We start from the raw sequence: 23,189 nt of genomic DNA, 5'->3' as shown, positions 1-23,189 counted from the left end.
TATTTATGCTTACAAATCACATTTGGTACTGAGCAATTTTTATGACTAGAGGAACGGAGAGAGAGAGAAAAAAAATGAAATGTTGGCATCTTGACACAGGGGTGATTGACTGACCTACTTCACCTGTCGTGTTGCCTAGCAACCCAGACTATTAGCCCCACCTGTGATGTAGTTTTGGGTGAATGACAAGTTCAAGTCGTTTGCAGCCGTGTCTGCTCAGAAAAGGGAGGGATCGCCGCCCTTTTTTTGGGGGGGGGGTATAAATTCCCCCTAAAAATCTCAGCTTGAAGCATGGGATGAAATGATAAGTGAAGCAGTGGATACAGTATTTAGTTCTGGTTCCAGTTTTCCCCCCTAATTCTGCATTATTTTCTAGAATTAATCATCATTACATTATTGTAATTTTGTATATGTTCAAAAATGTATACATTGTAAATAGCAAACAAATTTCATGCAAAGTTAATAAATTTCCTGCCCTTTGAATTTTCTTGTATTTCCTTATATTTTTATTCATTGTTTATGTTAAAGGTATTGTTTAACTTTGTGAGCAGCCGATTTAAAAAGTTCTCAAACCAAGATGAAACATGTGTACAAATGCATGTATTAGGACTAATAAACCCTGAAAACAACCATTATTGAGAATTAAAAGCTAAAAGTACAAGGCAAACCCCGATTATGTAAATAGGCGTCTTATAGACGCCTATTAGTACACATAAGTGTATGAGATGAAATTAAGATGGTGTTTCCGGTCACTTTATATATCAATTTTTGAAGCACTAAATAATTATTTTCGAACGCAATTTTTTCTGGGTTTCATTTTTGTAACATATCACAGACACAGGTGACAAGTGTGACCTTCTAGCTCAGATTTTTTAAAATCAAACCAATGTTAACCAATCACTTTAAAAATTCTACTTTAAAAGCAGAAGAGTTGATTTGAATGGCATTAAAATTTTGAATCAAACAATTTTGAATGGCATTTTTAAGCCTAAAGTAATATCTCATTATTCATTCCAAACAATTACATTTTTACCATATTATAATTCACGGCATAAGTTTCCTTGCATCGCATCGCAATTTGCCGTACATTTTTCAAAGACTGCTTCATAAATATATGTTTGATGATTGAAAGTTGTTTTTTTACTTAAGACTGTACAGAATGTAGTTGATTACTTTTCTCTTATGACAAAAAATGCTAATCAAATTTGGGAACACAAACTATTTCTTTTTTTCTTCTATTTCTTTGTTAGGGTTATTCATTACAGTCATGCATGGGTTTATTAACTAGCTTTAAAAATTCTTCCTAATTTGAAATTGATGATTAATTTCTATTTTTTCTTTATAACTTAATTTTTTTCATGCACTTAATTATCATGATATTTCGCCACAATAACAATTAAAGAGAAATTCCAGTAGTTGCAGTAAACACTGATTTCATGAGAAAGTTTTTAAAACAAGGCTTAATTGCCAGTATATCATCGAGGATCTAGATCTGGTACAGGAACATAAACTGAACTTTGTGAAATCTTGAAATGCACGTGGGACAGTGTATAATTATTGCTTCGAATGTCGGGCCCGACACTCTACCCGAATCCTGTGCTTACTTGCTGATTTCTAAGCAGTTACACAATTTCTTCCAGAATCCTTTGGCACATACATGTACATGTACATTTATTTATACAAACAGACACTTTGGTGATCATTCATTGGATTCTGTATGAACTCATTTTGATATCGTTACCAAAACTAGCATTTACCTTTAAGCCTATTCATTAAAATCTTCAAAGTCCCCAAAATACATGTCAATATCCAATGAATCTTCAGTTCTTCACAAATTAATACAGCTGCCTTAAAGATACATACGATATCAACGATGCATGTGATTGCTTCTAAAAATATAGTCTGTCATTTTTGTAAGCAGCGAAGCGGAGATATTCGATTGAGACGCAGTATTTTTCTTTGGTTCATCTGCCTTAAGACACGAGCGCTCCCAGGGGAAATGAAGGGAGAGTGCTGGTGGAAATGAATGCATGTCTAGTGTTGGTAAATAGGAGTTAGCTTTGTCAATATAGCGGAAGATTGGATGAGGGTAAAGAGGGAGAGTAAAACGAAGCAGGATGAAAGAAAAGAAGAGTAAAGAGAAGACATTTTAACACCTTTCAAGGAAATCGTCCAAGCAATTATAATTGTTTATCATTTTATTACGAGTATAGTAAGGAAATAGTCCAGTTTATGGTCCCGATAACAGGGAATTAGAGAGTGCACAAAATATGAATTGAAATAAATTTGAATAAAGAAAACATGTTGAAATTCTGTAAATATAAGCTACCTTCAAGGTGATGGGACACATGATGGCCAGAGGTGAGAGAATGAGCAAAGTGAGGATGAAGAAAATGAGTGAAGGAACGTGCAAATGAAGGAAGGGTGGAGAAAGTGAAGGAAGGTAGAGGATTAGGAAGAATATGGTAGGAGGAGAGAGGGAATGATGATATATAGATAGAATATCTTTTTATATGTATATAATTTATTCATGGAGTAAACTACAATGTCATACTATGAATAGGCCTATATGTACAATGTGGTAGATTACACACATAATATGGAGGACCCTTCTAAAACCAAGAAGTAGGCCTATATATAAAACATACAAAGGTGCTGCAATATAAGTTTGAAGCTTGGTAATTTTTTTTTATTAGGCCTAGCACAAGTTGATTGTCAATAAATAGGCCTGTGAGTTACATTGTATTAATATGCTGTGAACATTTTAGCTTTTGGGTACCGATCCAAAAAAATTTCAGAAGTTTGAATTCTCAAAAGAGAGAATGCAAGAATCAAGAATCTCGTGTCATCGATCCCCCATTCTCCTTCCTAATACCCTTGTTAGTTGACACGACCAACTTGAGATTGGAATGCAGCTTTCTGTAGCAAGCCTACGAAAATATCACCCTACCGCTTGCTCCGGCAGAGTTTATACAGCTTGTTTTCCCATTCCTACCCAAATATGGAGAGAGAGAAAAAAAGAAAAGGGGATTCTTGGTGTTATGTCTGAGGATGATAAAGGGGATGATATTTCATCTCCAGGAAAAATGAAATGAAGTCGACCTTATCTGACCTTTGACCCCCGGGATTGGCGGCTCAGGCAACCGTCCCTCAATTTTGTGACCTCAGATTTCAACTTTTCTCATATTTCTTTTTCACCCATAGTGATTATATTTTCTTCCAGTACTTTGTCGTCAAATTTTGTCTGCGAATTACAGGGAGCATTTCATGAACACAAATAGTCACTGACTTTCAATGACATGTTATAAGCTACTGAAAGAGTAAATTTGTTGGTGAAAACTTCTGATAAGATGTGTCATGAAACAATCCCCTGATCATATTCACATGAGTTTTGTTGTCTTAATATTTCTTATTTCATCTGGTGAAACTCCTAAAATATTGGATCGTATATGATATTTTATCAATGTTATATTGCAATATATATCTTATTTTGTCTCAGTATAAAATGGTACATAGTGTACATATAGGTCCTACACCATATAATACATGAAATATTATTTGAATCTATTCCATTTTATATTTTTCTAATATCTTTGCTATGCAGCCATTTTTATGATAGGAAAATTTGTGTGACATTTCCCTTATCCTCTCCTATTCTTAACAGTAAAAAAGGCTGTGAAATATTATAATACTCCAAACTAGTTTTTATATTTGATTTTACTTCATTTTCCCATTTCCTTCACCCCCAAATTTTGCCTTGAACTTCCAAAATCTATTGGATTATTTTTGTTAGGGAAACATGATATTTTTACAGTCCTGTGAAAGTGCATTCAATATTAAAAGGACCCTTGGCTTTTGTGATATTGGATGATGTATTAGAGCACTAGTTTCGTTTGTCAGAGCATGACGGGATGACATTTTCAAACAGCATTTCACGCTGGTGAATTGGAAACTCAAATAACTCCTGGGAATTGCAAAGAACAGCCACTTTTTCATGAGTTTTGAGAAATTTAGCACCGTATCTTAGGGGAGTTTTTAAGGTGTTGCAAGAAAGATGAAAATCACACTTTATTGGGCAACACAACCACTCACAAATTGGATGAAGTCTTAGACTCTCTTTCACTAAAGCTTCAACGCTGCTTACTAGTAGGCTACATGTAAAGGTGAAAAGAATTTATGTAGTGTAGGTATATGTTATTATGATAAAATAGGCCTATATTGTGCACATATCCACCTTGTGCATGCATTATAAGTTTGTTAGCAATACTAGAACCAGAGATTATATGAAAAGGAGAATAAGATTTCTTGGTATTCGCTGATAGTCTTGTCTCATAATAATATGATGGAGGAAAACATGGGTTTTATAAAAAGAGAAATTTTGAAGATCGTGATAATAATGTGCAGTATGCATTGTGCAACACTTATAACGAGTAATACAATGTTTTTAAGCACAGCATGCCATTACCCCGGCTTAAGCACAGCTACCCAGATCTGGTGGTGTAGCATTCAAGGACGTCCTTCTTGCGGGAGTGGGCCTACCCATTTACTACACCTGGGTGGAGAGTGGCAATGTAGATTAATACCTTGCCAAAGGATGTGAGTGCCAAGGTGGGATTTGAACATTGGACCTTGTGGTACAAAGTCCAGAGACTTATCCACTGAACCATTATACCTCTATGCACAAGGTCTTATGCTTACTTCAAGGGACAGACTCTCCTGCCTCTTTCATGTCATCAAGTCTGAAGTGGAGACTACACTAGTTAAATACACTCTTGGGTGCCTTGAACAGAGCCTTAAATCACATTGAAATATGTATTATTTGATTCAGGCTTAATATATGTGACTGGGAGGCTTGCAACTTTCCCATGGTGCTTTATTTATAGCCTTCCAATGGGAGTCAAAGGGGAGTAGTCTCCTTATACAGACCATCATGAATTGGTGTGCATGATATGTTTGAGTCTGTTCTGCAAGACTATGCAGAGTAAAATGTTCAGTCATTTCAAAAAGCTCACCGCTCTAGATACCCTTTTTAAAGCCTGATATTTGTAGGGTTAGGGTTGGAATCACACTGCATAATTTGTAAGTTTCACATTATTGTCTAAGTGAAGACTAGAGCTTCATGGACCTGTTGGAGTCCGAGAGAGGCACAAGGCTGTATGTGACTCAGGGCTGATTATTTCAGAAGGCCATTACAAAGAGAAGTGTAATTTAATTGTGTGAGTTGTCTCACAAGGACATACGGAAATGTTGTTCCAAGTGTATATCACAGTGACTAATATTTAGCAGCAGTTTTGAACATGAATTATAATGAAAATGAGTCTATCCTTGATAAAAAATAGAAATTAATAAATGTGGTTGCTTCTTATTTAAGACCATGTGTTTAAAAAAGGAAGCAAAATTGTACATGTAAGACAAACAGAATATGAAAGACACTGAATGTATTTTTTTAGCAAGCAAATTTTGTATGAAAATTTGTTATTCAATTGTCATCAACTTGATGTTATCTTAGACATGGTATGGGCTTTAATATTTATATAATATTGGATGGCCTTGAGGTTAATACAAGGAAATATTGGACGAGCTTTGCATAAATATTGGACGAGTCGAAGACGAGTCCAATATTTTGCAAAGCGAGTCCTATATTTCCTTGTATTGACCGAAAAATGGGACATCCAGTATTATGATTATTATTCATACAGAGAATTTTAGCAAATAATTTTTAACTTACCCTCCCGCCCTGAGAATCTGACTCTGCTGTATGATGGGGGGACCTAAAGCTATGCACTTTGTTTTCAAACAATAAAAACTGTTCCAATTTTAATATTTCAACAAATTATATTTCACTAATTTGTGGCAAACATTCTAAAGATCATTAACCAAGTAGAAAATATCACAAAACTCACTAATACGAAAATCCCGTCGTGTTTTTCGAAAACCTCTTAATTTCGCCGCCCGATGTAGAAGTGGTCCTAAAGCTACGCACTGGATTTATCATGCAAAAAAATAGTATTTCCTGTGCCTCAATTTCTAAAATATATTCAAATTATTATAGGATAAAATGAAATTAAAGCGAATATAACTCCAAACTTCCTAACAGTTGTTGGTTTTCTCTGCATTTAGAGATTTACTGCAGCCTCTGTAGAAAAAATTTAATAGGAATTGTTCATCACTCTGCAGTCACAGTTCCACACACAGTGCGCATTTGCCATTGAAAACTGCATGCGCGCGCGATGAGTGGTGCGTACACTTCAGGAATTCCCCTTCTAGTCGTCCAATATTTTCAATATTGTGTCACCTCGGAAAAAATATTAGGCGAGTTCAACAAACTTTTTAAGTGGGTCGAGTGCACCAACAAAATAACACTTGTATTTGGGCTCTAAAATTGTCTGTATGAATAATAATTAATAATAGTGCATCTCTAAAACAAATTCAGTTATCCAGCCTCTAAATTTGGTCAGTTTACATTTTTTTTGAAGCTGTAGTATTTCATTATATTACAGTTTAAATCCAATGTGCATTAATTTGAAGAACTAAATACAAAAGTGTTCTTTTGACATATAGTCATTCAAGGTGTTTATTTTTGTTAGGAGTAATACACCAATTTTCTTTCATGATTTTTGAAAATATAACTGAACACTAATGAGGTTTCACAAATTTGATCGATGTAGAAGTCATCAGTTCATTAATATTTTTTTTTAGAAATTCCTTGTCCCTTTACCTGTTAAATCTTTGGCTTAAACCAACAGTTCTAAGTTGACAACTGGTTTAGACTTGGTTGATTTCAGTTCAGTTGACACTTTTCTCAAAATGTCTTTATAATAATCTCAACTAATCTATACCATGCTTTTCATGTATTTACAGACCATTTGAAGTCGTACTCGATGCCGATCGGCGATACACGTGGCGACTATGTGTTTGAGGATGACATGTATGATGGCTATACCTTCGAGGGTCAGAGAATGAACGGACTCGGTCAGTTGACTGATGGAATGCTCGGACATAGTAACTATCGTCTCAGCCCCTACAATGTACCACAAGGGTGAGTTTTCCTTCTTATTCAAATAGTATCTCCCACTTTGGAGGAAAATGATTGCAAAGCCTTTTTTTTCATTGTACAATTTTGAAAAATACTGTTTTCCATTCCAGGGGGGTGTTTCACAAAGATTTAAGTATGAGTTAAGTCGCACTTAAATGCAGACTCGTTCATGATATGCATTGCGCGATCTCATAGATAGATACGCATTAGTGCACGTCCTCATGACACGATCTGACCAATGCGGTCAAGCCTTTCGTACCGTACGCAACTCGGTATTCAAGTGCGACTCAAGTCATACTTAAATCTTTGTGAAACACCCCCCAGTTTGTTGTAACTTTCCCTTCCCAGTGGATTCTAGGAATCACTCACTCTACCTCCTTCTCCCTCTCTCTGCCACTCTCCTTCTTTTTGCCCCTCTTCTCCTATTCCCTTTTACTCTTCCTTATTCTTTAAATGCCCATTACCCAAGCCGGCAGGGATCTAGCTTTCTCTTTGGAATTATCTCCCAATCCAACTTTGTGTCTGTAAGTGACCTTCAAGTCTGAATCAAAGAACTATCTTTTCCAGCAACTGAGTAAATACTCTGACATATTGTTGTGACCAATGCTATACAATAATTGTTCATTATTATCATCTTCCCTTCAACTTTGAACGTTAATGAGAAGGGAAAAAATGATTAAAAGCATTAGATATTTCAAATAGCATTCTTGTATATCCTTTTGTGGAATATGTTTTATATGTATTCATTTTCAATTGGTCTTTACTTGCTTTCTTCCTGTCACTCTCTTTCCTCTCAATTAGCTCCTTAGCCCTTTATTTAGATAAATACTTTTAGCCATAACAAAGATGATGATGGTGATGGTGGTGATGGTAATGATGATGATGGTGGTGATGGTGATGATGATGATGGTGATGATGATGATGGTGATGGTGATGATGATGATGATGATGATGATGGTGATGATGATGATGATGATGAGATGATGATGATGATGATGGTGATGGTGATGGTGATGGTGATGATGATGATGATGGTGGTGGTGATGATGATGATGGTGATGGTGATGGTGATGATGATGATGGTGGTGATGATGATGATGGTGATGGTGGTGATGATGATGATGATGGTGGTGATGATGATGATGATGATGATGGTGATGGTGATGGTGATGATGATGGTGGTGATGATGATGATGATGGTGATGGTGGTGATGATGATGATGGTGATGGTGGTGATGATGATGATGGTGATGATGATGATGGTGATGATGATGATGATGGAGATGATGATGATGATGATAATGATGATGATAATGATAGACAATTATACAGCATCATCCATATATGAATAGTGTCTACACTGGATTTAAGCACATTATATATGTATTTAATTATTGTATTGAATTGTAATATTCATCATTTCAGCTGTTAAGCTGCCATTTGTTTTAAATTACAAAGATTTCATTATTGATATTTAAAATGTATGATTTCAGATACGAGTGGGTCGGTTGGCGAAACACTACCCACCCCAATCCCGAGATCACCTTCGAGTTCGACTCACTGCGCAACTTCACCAGCCTCGGATTCCACGTCAACAACTACTTCACCAATAACGTTGAGATCTTTGAGGCCATCGAGGTCATGTTCAGCGTACGCAAGGGTCACTACTCGCCTCGGGCCATCTATGAGCCGATCCGGCCCGACAGTGACCATCAAGATGCCCGGTGGATAACGGTCAATCTTCGGCACCGTGTGGCCCAGTGGCTGAAGGTCAGGCTCATTCACAGAGGAAAGTGGATACTGATTAGTGAAGTGTCATTTGAATCAGGTACGTTTTTCATTTAAAATTCCATCTTTAAATTGGCAACACTGGTAATTCTCACTCCATAGCTGAATGAAAAATTTATATGGATTAACTGGAGGTATTTTCAAAAATGATAAAGTTGCCCATGGTCATTTGAAGCCTAAGCCAAGCAGTTACCATGTTATTTTTACAAAGAAATTAATTGACATCTACCATTTTATTTGAAAATTGTATTGAGAAACTAATCAAACAACATTTATATTCCACCAAAATCTATTTTTTTTTAAATCCAGGATTAGGTAGAAAATGTAGCATGTTTGAGATATATATGTGAGTTATAGCTAGCATACATAACAGCTTTATCATTTACAGAACTTACATTTTAATGATAGTTGCTTTAATTGTGATTTTAATGTTTCAAATATTCAGTATGAATAATGTTAGCCTTTTCTGTGCACTTCATTACTCAATTAAAATCCTAACAATTAACAGTTTACTATATATATTAATTCAACACAGTATTAAATCAATTTAAACTAAATATTTCAAAATGATCTGTTTTCTTATGTTATAGATAAATGTATGTTTATTTTTATAGGCATGAGTAGATACTGATTGCATCATAAGAATATGAATATCTATGACAGTTATACAGCTCATATTTTTTTAATTGCATTTGGATCTGAAAATATCCATGATTGAATATGATTATACATTGAATTCTTTATATATGCATGTTAAACGGCTATTTCCTATTTTATTTTATAAATTTTTACATGTTTTGCTATTTTGCATTTTGTGATTTGTTAATATGAATATATATATATATCTTGCCTTGTTCTTGTGGAAAATGGTGAAATGCACATCGCGCAGCACTTCAAACTGTTTTGAAAATGATTGAATTGTGCCCGCTTTTGTTGTCTGAAGTAAAAGTTGCTGTAAATGGCACATTGTCAACATACAGTAGTTATGAATCACATTCTTCTGAGAAGTTTATGGAATAATCATAATAGAGGGACTTTTCTGTAGAAATGTGTGGCTGAGAGAATTAGAGAATTTTATTGTTTGCTTCTCTTGCCAAAAATTTTAGGAGTATGTATTTGAATGAGCATATACTATTGATTTTCTTATTTTGTTTTTCGCCTCCAGGAATCATGCTATAATTTTTTCAAAAAGATATATAAAGTTATGCTGCACATGCATTCCAGCTTTCTTTGCTAATATTGTAAAGAATAATCTTATTGCCTAAGACAAATCATTTCACAAATTTGAATAGTTTCACTTGTAAAGTCAGCTCACTCTGAATTTTAAAAACCTCCAAGAGATTATTTTCCTACCATTTTTTTTTCTCACGGAAATGTGCATTTCACCTGTGTTTCCCACATACTCTATTCCGTGTCCTGTTTTTGTCTTGCTATGACCACTACCCTTAACTCACTTACACAGAGGATCTCCCTGACAACTATGACACTAGCACGGCCACATATGACACACCCGTAGTTGGCCCGCCGTCTGCAGGTTTGTGCATTTGCTAATTGCTTTTTAGTCCGTTGACCGTAATTAATTGTTTCTTGATTGCATCTGGTAGACGTCTTGTCTCTCTATTAATGAGTATCGTTAATTACATTTTTGAAAGTTAGTTTGTTGTGACAGTATTCTTAACTGAGTTGCATTTAAAGCCTTGGTAGCTTCTTGATATAAATGGTGATCACATCCTGTCCTTCCTAAAGCTATATAAGAAAAACTTTGTTTTGGATTGCACTTAGTTTCCGTTTGGTCTTTGCCCCCCCCCCTTCACCGGCATACTGTCTCTTGCACTACTTTTGTTAATTGCATATTGGTTCTATGTTTGTCACTAACTCTGATACCTCTCCTCCTCTTCCTCCCCTTCACCCTCCTCCTTTCTCTTCCTCCTTTTCCTCTCTCTCTCTTTTAATTTTCTCTCACTCTCTCCCCCATTCTGATTATTTCATTCTTTTCATATTGCCATAAGAAAAAAGAATTGCTTTTACCTTCTGGTTTTACTGCACATCACTGTATTTTCCTACTTTTTATGTTTCTTTCGTTATTTTACTTTTTCGTTCTCCTTTTGTTCCCCAATATTATAGTTAAGTAGTGCTGAGACCCAAATGGACTTGTAAACTTGTAAGTTCATTCATGCTCCTCTCCCCCACCCCCTTCTCACTGTCTTGGTCTCTTTGTGTGTCTCCATCTGTTTGTCTGTGTGTCAGCCTGGATGTCACTGCCCCCCTCCCTCCTTATACACATACCCCCCCTTATACACTTACCCCCCCCCCACTGAACTGGTAAATCATAAAAATATAGTATTTCAAGTAATATCAACCTATAAACAATAAATCACTCGTGGCCCCATTCTTATATCCTGAAAGGAAATTGTTCTGAAAAAGAAAATGAAATATTAATTTGGCAATCGGATAAGTATGTGTATTTTCATTACGGAAATGATCTGGAAATGAATTATTCAATTGCAAAGAGATTTTCCTTTAATATGATTCACAAACCCATTCCACCTGTTATTTTACTGTCAGTGTTGCACTATACATGTAGATCCATTTGGTTATTTTTGAGAGCATTTCATGAAACAAAATGTTAGTGAAAATGATTGACAACTGTTATAAGCTACTGAAATCCTTGCTTCTGATTGGCTCTCACCAAATTTGTCAGTGAAAATCACTGAACATTTGCTTCATGAAAACACTCCTTAGGTTTCCCTTTCCATTGACATCTCTCATTGTGGATTCCTTGTGCCAACTTTCATGTTTCATTCAATATGTCCCTGGGAATAGCATGCCAAGTCCATGGCATAGTTGCTGTCAGCTCTCTGACATTTATTGTACAATTATTGATATCTAGATGTGCTGGATGAATGGCATAAGTCTTTTCAATTCCCATTCATGTGCAATGTGTGAATGGCTGTAGTCAAGTAGATGATTGTATTAATTCTGTATTAACAATACGTCACTTTATATCAATGATGTGATCTTTAAGAATGAATTATATACATTCAGTTGATGAAACTATTGTATTTAAGAGGCAGTATGTGAAAAAAAATAATTGAATGAAATCCTGTTGATAGTGACCTGCCAAGGCAAATCCCAAAACCAACAATACGTCAAGCAAAATGAATTTTGGGGTTTTTATTGTGAGCTTATAGAAGTACAGACTAATTTTGAAATGATTTATAACTTGTCAAATTGATCACCAATAACACACACATGTATTTGATTGAATGTAGAAGAAATTTAATGAGACTTTCAGGAGCAAAAATGTTCAAGAAGTTTTGGGCTCACTCGTTCATGGAATGTGCATACTGCCATTTCTGTAAAACTTCCAAGCATTCCTGTAAAAATGGTGTTAAAACACTCCTGGGGCCTGTTCCATAAAACTTATTATTATTACTTATTATTTCATTTATTTATTTATTCATGCATGTTCACAATTCACAATGTAAAAGAATACATAGATAATATATAAATATATACGAAACACATGTAAATAATAAACATACAAAGGTGTTGCAACATAAGCTAAAAGCTTGATTGGTTGAAGCACCTTTAAACTTGTTTTGCATCCAAGCAAACAAAATAAAAATAAAAGACATAAAAGATTGACATAAAAGATTCTGGCAATTTTTTTACCAGAGTTTTTATTGTGTAATTTTTCTCCGGCATATTTTTGGGGTGTTTTTTTTGTTGTTTATTTGCCAAGAGTTTTTTTTTATGGCTAAAATTTTTATGCAATGGGTCCCTGAACTTGTCTTTTCTTTAACATTACCAAATCAATTTTGACACAGTATGAAGAAGAATAACTCTTTCAGATAGCTAATTTTCTCTCTTTTTCCTTTTTAAAGACCAAATTATTGTTTTTGCTATTTTCAGACCCCCCCCCCCCCCCCCGGCTACTACTTGTTGTTTTTGAGGTGGCTGGTCACATATGGTCTTTCTAGACAGGTTCATATTCACACAGAGATTCCTTGTGAAGCAGTTTTAATGGTCATCCCAGGATAGAAGTGGCTGCTAACACAGTTTTAAAGGGAAAGTTCACCCTGACAAAAAGTTTAGTGTCAAAATGGCAGAAGAATGATTTTTTAGATATTGAAGGTTTGAAGGAAATCCATCAAAGATTTGAAATGTTATTAGAATTTTTTTATTTGTGACGTCATTTTCAAGCAGCTTCCCATGTAAATTTAGAAATCAATAAAATGTTGTTTTCTCAAAGAATTGAAAATTGTTTTTATTATATCTTCTATTTATTAACATATTATTTTGTACCTGCTCCTGAAAAGAAGAAAAATTGTAGTAATAATGAACCATTAACAAATTTATATTTATGCATTCTAAATATTACATAACAAATGGGGCAACTGCTTGTACATGTATATGACATCACAAATAAAAAACTCAAACTTCTATTAAAGGAGAATGAAACCATTGGAACAAGATAGCGTGTGTGAAAACAGAAAAATCAAAGAAACAGATCAACAAAAGTTTGAGAATAATGAGACAAATAATGAGAAAGTTATGAGTATTTGAATATTGCGATCACTATTGCTATGGAGATAGCAAATTGGCAATGCGACAAAGATATGTGATGTCACTTGTGAACAACTCTCCCCATTACTTTAGTATATATTTCACTTGAATTGCCTCTTTTATCACATCTATCCCTAGATCATGTGTTCTTTCTACATGAGAACATGTAATACATATTTTTCAAGAATACATCATGGATAAAGAGTTTGTATCATCAAAAGAAAAAGCAAAAAGAGACATTTTGAGGGTATTTTATAGTCCACCAAAGGGAAAGTTGTTCATCAGTGACATCACACATCCTTGTCGCATTGCCAATGGGAGGATTTCCATAGCATTAGTGATTGCAATATTCAAATGCTCATAACTTTCTCATTATTTGTCCGATTTTTCTCAAACTTTCTTTATTCTTATTCTTTGATTTTTCTGTTTTTACCTAGGCCTATTTGTTCCAAAGGTTTCATTCCCCTTTAACTTTCTTAATTTTTGATAGATTTTCCTCAAACCTTTATATACCATATTTTTTTCATTTCAATCTTTTCTGGTATGTTTACAACAAACATTTTTGTCAAGGTCAAACTTCCCCTGTATCTCTATATCAGCTTCTTTTAAGTGCTAAAGGTACACACATGAGACTGTTTTTGATATGTAAGCTTTAGCATGGTTTAACATGTAATCAAATAGGATTTGTCCACTTTGTATCATGTCAGGTCCTGCTGACCACACCACAGTGTCCACTACAGATGCTGACCATGTTGTACCACAGACTGGTAACGGAACACAGAAACCAAATCTTATTAGCTCAACAAAAATAAGTGAAGGTAAGATCATTTCTCCTTAAAATGTCTTGTCCATCCCAACAGAAGTTGAACATTTTAGACAGAAAGAGAAAACTCACACTAGCATATTCCTGAAGTTTTCATAGAAATTTGATGTGAAATGAGAAATGATATTGTGTAATATCACTTATCTTTTACATTTTTATTTTTTTCAAGTTCACAAAACAGTTATGTACAGCACACGTCATATGCAAGTGATGTTACTATTTCTTTTGAATTTAATTATGTGAATTATAGAATGTTTCAATTTCTTCAGATTTGACAATAAGGAAACTGTTCATCGAATCACAATACTTGTAGGTTCCAAAACATACAATTGTACAGAGATGAATTAAGTCTTGAATCATAATTCCTATACTTTATTTTTACGACAGGAGGAGTGTCCCACACACCTACCAATGGATCACCGATCGGTACCGTCATCAGCGTTGTTGTCACCGTCCTTCTCCTCCTCGTCCTCGTGTTCGCACTCCTACTCTTCCTTTACCGACGCAAGTACATCAAACTCAAGCACCGCCTCCCAACCCTTGCCTTCGAAGCCAACTGCAATGGGGGTGGCGCCACTATCAATAACTGCCCCACGATCGCGACAATGACGACGGTACCGAGTCGACGTTCCAACCCAACCTACCAGATCACGCATCCAGACGATGAGCCGCAGTACCATGTAATTGATAATATGATGGCGGAAAGTGAAGACGAACTGGATAATAGTGAGATTTTCCTTCCTTTTTTCTTTCACCTTTGAAGATATTATTGAAAGGGAATTCCACCTTGGTGTCAAGTTTATTTTGAATTTGATTAAAGCAGAAAATGAGAAACATAAGTTAGTAATCGTAGAATTATGAATATTCAAAGTTTCAATTGTGAGATAATAGAATAGATACTGTAAAAAAAATCAATTGAATCAAATTTTTATTCTAATAAAAAAAATCCTATACCTCCTGCAATACAAGGCACTTGGTCATCTATTTGTTAATTTTATAATTGGAAAAATAAAGGATTAAATGGGAAAAATAATGTTCTTAATAAAAATTTTAAATTGTTCTCCTTAGGGTAGCAATCATGGCAATGATTCAGTTTTGAAGTATTTTACTCCAAGAAAGGATATTTGTTATAGTGCAAAGAAAATTGGTAATAACAAAGATTTTCAGTTTGGAAATGAAGGTTTAAACTTAGTTTGTTTGAATCCGCAATCCAAGGGTAATTTTATTCCAAAGAAAGGCGATGTGGTTGTGAAAGCCCTTTTCACCGTAAGCTGCTTGTATTTCAGGGATCTTGAGAAGATCATGCTAGTGTTATGATCTCATGTTACAGGCTGTATTTCACAAAGCAATAGTGATTGATTGTACTGTTGATCCGGGGAGTGTTTCACAAATAGTTAAGTATGATTCAAAGTCTTGCTCAGTGCCGGCGCACACATGATTAATTAACGCATAATCTTACTGATTCATACACAGTAGCACGCATCCTCTTAGCATTATTTGACCAATGTGGTGATGCCTTTTATTCAGCATGCATACGGACATTTTGAGTACGACTGTAAGTCATACTTAACTCTTTGTGAAACACCTCCCCCCTGGATGATTCATTGCACAGAGTGGTAAATATAATCAAGCATAAAAATCAATCCTACATCAACTGCTTTGTGTAACAGGGCCCTATGTAAGTACACACAGTATGATGCCAGTCCACTACTGTATTTCACGTGAGGGGACAGTTGCTTGGAAAAACAATGCATTTTCTGACTTTTAAACCTTTTTTTTTTCTTTTAGTGTCTGATTCTTCAAGGATATATGCAGAGCCTGAGAATCCCACCTGTACATATAAAGACAAGCATATGCTGCAACATTATGCTGAAACAGATCTTATCAATATACAGGTAAGTATTTGTGTAATATGGAACATGCCCGCACCTTTTTTGTCACTATTTCATGGAAAATAAGCTGATTTTGCATATTGCAGCTTGTATTCAGTTTGGTTAGAGCTACACATTCATTTTCAAAGTTTGAAATTATTGTCAATCTAAAATTACAGGTTACCGTGTAATAGAAAACGTGTTGGGTAAATCTTAAATGTAATAAATGTAAAATATTATCCAGTTTTAGTCTCCTTTTCTATTTATTTCAGTGCAAAATCATTTTTCAAGCGTGGAATGTGATGGGAATCATTATGGAATTCTGTTGTAAAAATGAAATTGAAAATCGCAGTTGGCTCAATTGCATAATAATTAGTAACAATGTATATGTTCCAAAATGAAAGAAATAAGAACATTCTGCATTTGTTCATGTTTTATTCATATATTTTTTAAAATCACGATTGGTATGAGGTGATAGGCACAATACAGTTATGGAGTGCCATCTGAGTGCATGGTCAATCATATAATTACTTTGAGAAAAAAAACTATTGTCTTTTTTTATCTCAGGGTTTCAGGAAATAAAATATATGGAGTGCCATCGCAGTGCATGGAGAATCATGTTATTTTAAGCAATAAAATTGTTTCTTCTAAAATCATAGGGGGTGTCAGTAAGTACAATATATGAAGTGCCATTGCAGTGCATGGAGAATCATTTAATCATGTTAAGCAATAACTGTTTTCTTTTTTTTAAATCACAGGGGGTGTCAGGAAATACAATATATGGAGTGCCATCTCAGTGCATGGAGAAGCTCAACAATAGTCGATTGCCTTGCCCAGAATATCCGAGGTCACAGCTCAACTTCTTAGAGTTACTCGGAGAGGGAATGTTTGGCGAGGTAGGTTTCTTTTAGGTTTTAGTCACTTAACATCACAAATTGAAAATAATCATAGAAAAAAGAATGTGGGAAAAATCCTACTGCCCTGACTGGGTTTTAAGCCTGGGGCCCTCTGCTATACAACCAGGGGTGGGGGGGGGTGCTGTGAAATCAGAGGGTTGTGTTTTTGAATTGTATCACGACCCAGCGTTCTTTGACGAGACGTCAATCCACTCTTTACCACTCTCCGGTGTTAAAAGGGTCCCTGCCATGTGAAATCCTATGAAGTGTGCGTAACAAATGAGTTTGGAAATATTTGTTGGAGTGCTCCCCAGGGAGTGGAGAAAGTACATATATTGTGTCTGGGCAAGCCAGGGTCCAATGAATAGGGTAATAATTACTGTAAAGGATTAGAAACATTCAGGGGAGCAGTTTGTAAAAGGGCTTGTTGGATGTTGTACCCAACTGAGTGTTCTTTTATCCAACAGTTACCAAAGTAACAGTGCTTCTCAGCAAACAAAAACCAAGATAATTGTCATCCGTCTGATCAGAGAACTTATCAGGTGACAAATTGATGGAATGCACTCCAAATGTATAAGTGGTTTATAAAAAAGCATTATATTGTTATTTTTAATAATAGTGGTAGTTAGATGCAATTTGTTAGCCACCATATCCATTTTAACGTGAAGAAGGTTTATGGTTCACTATGTGTTAGAAATGCTCCAGGCACTCAAGTGAAGGGGAGCAAATGTTATCATTATACTATTAATATTATCAATATCGTTATAAAAGACATAAAAAATTTTAAAACTACCAAAGTGGTTCACACAATGTCATACATGAGAAATTCTCAAACCAAGATGAAATATGTGTACAAGTACATGTATGAGAACTAAAAAAAAAACTGAAAACAACCATGATTGAGAATGAAAAGCTAAAAATACAAGGCAATTCCCGATTTTCTAATTAGGCGTCTTAAAGATGCTTAAATAGAGCACACAAGTGTATGGGATGAAATTAAGGTGGTGTTTCCAGTCTTTTTATATTTCACTTTTTGAAGCGCTAACTAATGACTTACGGATGCAATTTTTTCTGGACTTAATTTTTGTAACAGACACAGGTGACAAGTGAGACCTTCTAGCTCAGATTTTTGAAAAGTCAGATCAATGTTAGCCAATCACTTTAACTTTATTTATCTTCTATGCAGGTTCATCTATGTGAAGCTGAGGATATCCAAGATTACATTGGGAATGGATTTCCATTTGAGAATAAAAACAAGGGAGAAAGAACTCTGGTCGCTGTGAAAATGCTCAGAAAAGATGCCTCCAAAAATGCCAGGTGGGTTGAATATGTTGATACAGATTTCTGAGGAAGGCTGAATAGTTTTGATAGTATTTCTAAGCATTTTGTTAACAATGATACACCATAAAACACAACAAAAAGAGATGGTTTAAAGACGGATACACATCGTTGTGTATGAAATAATTACACAAATCATGTCTTATCAACAAATGAACACACAGAAATAAGTTGTACATTGAACAATTAAAAGTAATTAAATGCATTACATAGGATGAGAAAGAGAGTAAGACCTAGGGGCAGTGGAGTTATTAATCTTCATTCTCCAGGAGAGAAAAAGACCAACAGCAACTACATACCGAATCTGATATACTTCATATACTAGATATACTAGATATACTATATAATTATACTACATATACTACATCTACATAATGTATTCTACTTATACTACCAAGAGACGGGTGATGACAGAAATAACAATACGAAGAAATAATAAAGAGAAGGAAGAGAGATTAATGGAAAGAGTGAAAGTGACTCCAGAGTAGGAGAGAAACAATGTTGATCTTTCTTCTAAATACTGTCAATCTTGTTCTTAACCAAGATGCTGACTTACTGTAGGTGTAAACCAGATTCAGAGATGTAGAATTTGCACTTGTCCAAGTTGTCTAGGTTTCTTGATAAAGGTCTGTCAATCTGTTGTTAACCATGATGTTGATTTGCTGTAGACATAACCAGATTCAAAGGTCTACAAGAGGTCATCAGCCAATTAGGTCCAACTCCCTACCCCTCTGTATACTCAAGGTAGTTCTTCATCAGTCTGAGTTTGCTCCATCTCAAGATTTATCCCCGATTATCCGGTATATTGCCACTTGGTCTGCATCTGATTTGTCTACTTTCCGTTTGGTCTGACCAAATTAATCTGAACTGTTTGGAAATCCATCAATGACATTATCTTTTCTGAAGACAATTTGTGCATTGTCCTTTTGTAATCAGTGGAGCTTAATTAATTGTCAAGACAATGATGAATGTATGAATATACATTCGACTAGAAAATATGTTGAACAAACATGTATTTGAGATATTGATGTTGCTGGCTTTCCATAGTTGTGGTTGATTCGATCAATCGCAACTCTTTGTAAGACGGGGCCCAAAGCCCCTATCTTACAAAGATTTCTAATGGATTCAAATCAAACTCGTATTATGTTGGATCAATTGATTTCAATCTATCGCAACTGTTTGTAAGAAGGACCACTGAGGAACTGCAGGATAATTCCAGGGTGATTTCAATCTATCGCAACTATTTGTAAGACGGACCACTGAGGAACTGCAGGATAAGTCCAGGGTGGTCTGATGGAGGTGGGCCCTCGTAGACACCAGACCGTTCCTCTCTCAGCAGACAAATGGATCTCATTCCACTCCCCCAAATCAATCCAGGATCCCGAGGAATGACAACAAGTCCCTCTCAACGACTGATTGCTATACCATGCGACAGCCGACCAATTACTTGATTGGTGTGAAAATGCTCAAATGTGAATGGAATTGTTACACCAGGTTCCCAAGAACACAGGGCAACATTGTGAACCCCTTGGTAAAGGAAGATGCTATGTTATGTATCGGTTCATGTTTGGTAGACAGGGGCGGATCCAAGGTATCTTGATGGTGGAGGGGGGGTGACCTAAAATGTCATGTTTTTATCAATGGAATAAGAGGCACTATATAGATACACATGAGCTAGACTTCACTTTTTGATACTTTTTTTTTCATATTTCCTGTTTTCTTCTTTTTCTCATGTATTTTTTGTACTTTTTGAAAATGATAGGGGTGGACAACCCATGCCCCCCCCCCCCCTCCTTTCCTGTATTGCCATCCCTGGTGGTAGGTGGTACATTTGTGGGTAACATGACTACTTCAACACACCATCAGGAAGTTTTGAGGCTCTGCTTCCGATGCACACATGTTCCTGGGCTTTGGGGGCTGTGTTCATACAAATATTTAGCTTGAAAACACAAACGTAAATAATAATTCATGTTTGGGTTTTGTCCATCCCCTTTTTCATAATTTTTGTTGTCAATGATAATTCTGCAAAGTTTGGCCTCGTGTAAAGAATCTTAACTTGCGGAATCCCCACACTGCAAGGCAGTACCTTTATAAATGTGACTGAGAATGCTTCATTTGATAATGTGAATCTGGACATTATTATTATTTTTTTAACCAGTATTGGTCTTCATTATTTGAATAAAAATATACACACATATATATGTACACAAACAAAAGTTTTACAAGATATTCAGTATTGAATTCCATTTGCTCACAAATTTTCCTTTCATTTACCTCTTTCATTATATCTTTTTTCCAGAACATATATGAACATAATTTTCAAATCATGAAACTTCATCTTTTTCATTGTAACTAATGTTATCTTGTGACATTTGTAAATAGAATATAATCTGGAAATTATGATTTTGACAGTTTAAGGCTTCAAAAATCATCACATTGTAACATTCTGTATCCTCCTTCATAAATATATATATTCGTACTGGATATACTTGTTTCTTCATTGCTGACGTAGAGCACTTTCCAGGAGCTTTATGATCCCATATACATCTATGTAACCATGGGATTTATTCTTGTTGAAGAAGAATCATTTTGGAAGCTTGATTCTAGGGGAAAAACATGTTGCATGAATGCATCCTGAATGCATGTACAAAGAAATGTTAAAGAGTAAATGCATTGAAAATTGGTAATAGTTCAAGTTTGTGAAATCCATATGAATTTAGATCAGAGTCTGACAAACCGGATTCTTATTGCCTGAATAAACTTTTCTTTTTTTTCCTTTTGCCAAATGTACAATTATAGGCTAAACATACTGATACTTGGACAGTATTGAAAAATACTGTGCAAAGGGGATCTTAACACTACTGCCCATTAATTAGGCCTTTGTTTGATACTGTACATTTATGATATTGATGTGGATTTTGGTCAATGTACCAGGCTTTTGCAAATTTTCCAGTAGCCTACATGCACAATAAATCATCGGTCACATGACTGATTTCAGCCAATCATTTGATTATAATTCATTTCCTTATTTTGTTCAATCATGCATGTTTCATGTATTTTTTACCCATCAGAGGTCTTCAATGTGGCCTGTCATATATGGTGTGAATAGATATATAGATATACTTTGCAGTGTACATTTAGCAGTTTGTTCTTGTAGGGGGAGTTCTTGATTGGTAAACAGAATACCAAAGAAAAAAAATCTGCAAAACTTCTTACATTCTATGAAAATATACATAAAATTCCCTCATTTGGTCAATTTCCACCTTGTAATGGCAAGTTTGATCAGATTTCGGTCCCACTGATCTAATTTGGAAGGCTTAATTCAAGAAACGTGTTGCTAATGGCTTTGCCATATTGAGAAGTACCGGTACTGACAAACAAGTCTTGCTTGTAAAAATGGTGAATATCCCCTTTTTTGTGGATTGGCAGTTAACTCTACTGACCAGTTGTGAGATACATTTACTGCTCGAGTAAGGTTGATAGAAGAACAGTGTATTGCTTCTCCCCCCTCATTTTTTTTTAACAATGAGACTCTAAACAGTCTTTTGGTCCTTTGACTTTCAAATTCAAATGTATACCTATGTTGTAGTTTTTATATGTATTCTTTTATTTAAGATATCTTGATACATGTAAGTTGATTCTTTGTAGAATATTATATCTCTAACCAAACATAATCAATTTTTAAAAACATATATAGGCCAGTATTCTGAACTTGGATTTATCTTATCTGTGATAAATGTTGTGTTTTATCTATGGAAAGCCAATTGTTACACAAATCTCTAACAGTAAATTTTCAATTCATCAGCTTATCTGTCACTCTGATCATTCATAAATGTCAGGGAATAATAACTGAAATAGTTTTCTTTTCCATTATTGCATGGTGAAAGAGCACAGTGAAGATTATATCCTACATAAATTAAATCCTGTATGCTGATTGGTTTAAAAAGCATCATGTGACCAAACATATTTCCACTTTTTTGTGATGATGTTGAAAATGAAACGCCCACAGAAGAAAATTTACTATTCCGTGATGTCAATGATGGAATAGTGCACTATTCCATCATTGACGTCACTGCGCATTGCTCGCAGGACCAAATCCGCGGTCCTCTTATTGGTTGGCTTCAGGAAAAGTGTAGGTCAGTCAGCGCAGTGCGTTATATTATGGTTCAGATTAAAAGTGGATGAACTACAAGTAAAAGATCTAGATTATCAAGATCTATTGTTGCGCGCAGGACCGTTCCTCTAATCGGTTGGCTTCAGGAAAAGTGTAGGTCAGTCAGCGCAATGCGTTATATTATGGTTCAGATTAAAAATGGATGAACTACAAGTAAAAGATCTAGATTATCAAGATCTATTGTTGCGCGCAGGACCGTTCCTCTAATCGGTTGGCTTCAGGAAAAGTGTAGGTCAGTCAGTGCTATGCGTTATATTATGGTTCAGATTAAAAATGGATGAACTACAAGTAAAAGATCTAGATTATCAAGATCTATTGTTGCGCGCAGGACCGTTCCTCTTATTGGTTGGCTTCAGGAAAAGTGTAGGTCAGTCAGCGCAGTGCGTTATATTATGGTTCAGATTAAAAGTGGATGAACTACAAGTAAAAGATCTAGATTATCAAGATCTATTGTTGCGCGCAGGACCGTTCCTCTAATCGGTTGGCTTCAGGAAAAGTGTAGGTCAGTCAGTGCTATGCGTTATATTATGGTTCAGATTAAAAATGGATGAACTACAAGTAAAAGAACTAGATTATCAAGATCTTTTGTTCTAGCTCATCAAATGTAGGATATAAAACAAATATACCAGGCCTTTTTTTTTCGAAAGTATAGAGGGACTTATTCTTCCTCGGTTGTGCTGGCAAAATTGCTATT

At 35.2% G+C, this 23,189-nt stretch overlaps 1 protein-coding gene across 1 annotated transcript in view; it reads left to right on the top strand.

Moving 5' to 3' along the window:
• LOC121428787 (discoidin domain-containing receptor 2-like) overlaps positions 1-23,189 on the top strand; it is a 106,151-nt gene that overhangs the window by 72,504 nt on the left and 10,458 nt on the right. The window contains exons 8-15 of the mRNA XM_041625621.1: positions 6,862-7,039; positions 8,530-8,864; positions 10,287-10,358; positions 14,101-14,211; positions 14,604-14,942; positions 16,005-16,111; positions 16,846-16,983; positions 18,170-18,300. Of these exons, the coding sequence (XP_041481555.1) occupies positions 6,862-7,039; positions 8,530-8,864; positions 10,287-10,358; positions 14,101-14,211; positions 14,604-14,942; positions 16,005-16,111; positions 16,846-16,983; positions 18,170-18,300 (1,411 nt within the window). The remainder of the gene's footprint in view (positions 1-6,861; positions 7,040-8,529; positions 8,865-10,286; positions 10,359-14,100; positions 14,212-14,603; positions 14,943-16,004; positions 16,112-16,845; positions 16,984-18,169; positions 18,301-23,189) is intronic.

This window comes from Lytechinus variegatus, chromosome 15 (genome assembly GCF_018143015.1).
Source record: "Lytechinus variegatus isolate NC3 chromosome 15, Lvar_3.0, whole genome shotgun sequence".
Lineage (NCBI taxonomy): Eukaryota > Metazoa > Echinodermata > Echinoidea > Temnopleuroida > Toxopneustidae > Lytechinus > Lytechinus variegatus.
Note: the sequence above shows the minus strand (reverse complement) of the source record. Positions and strands in the feature narration are given on the sequence as shown.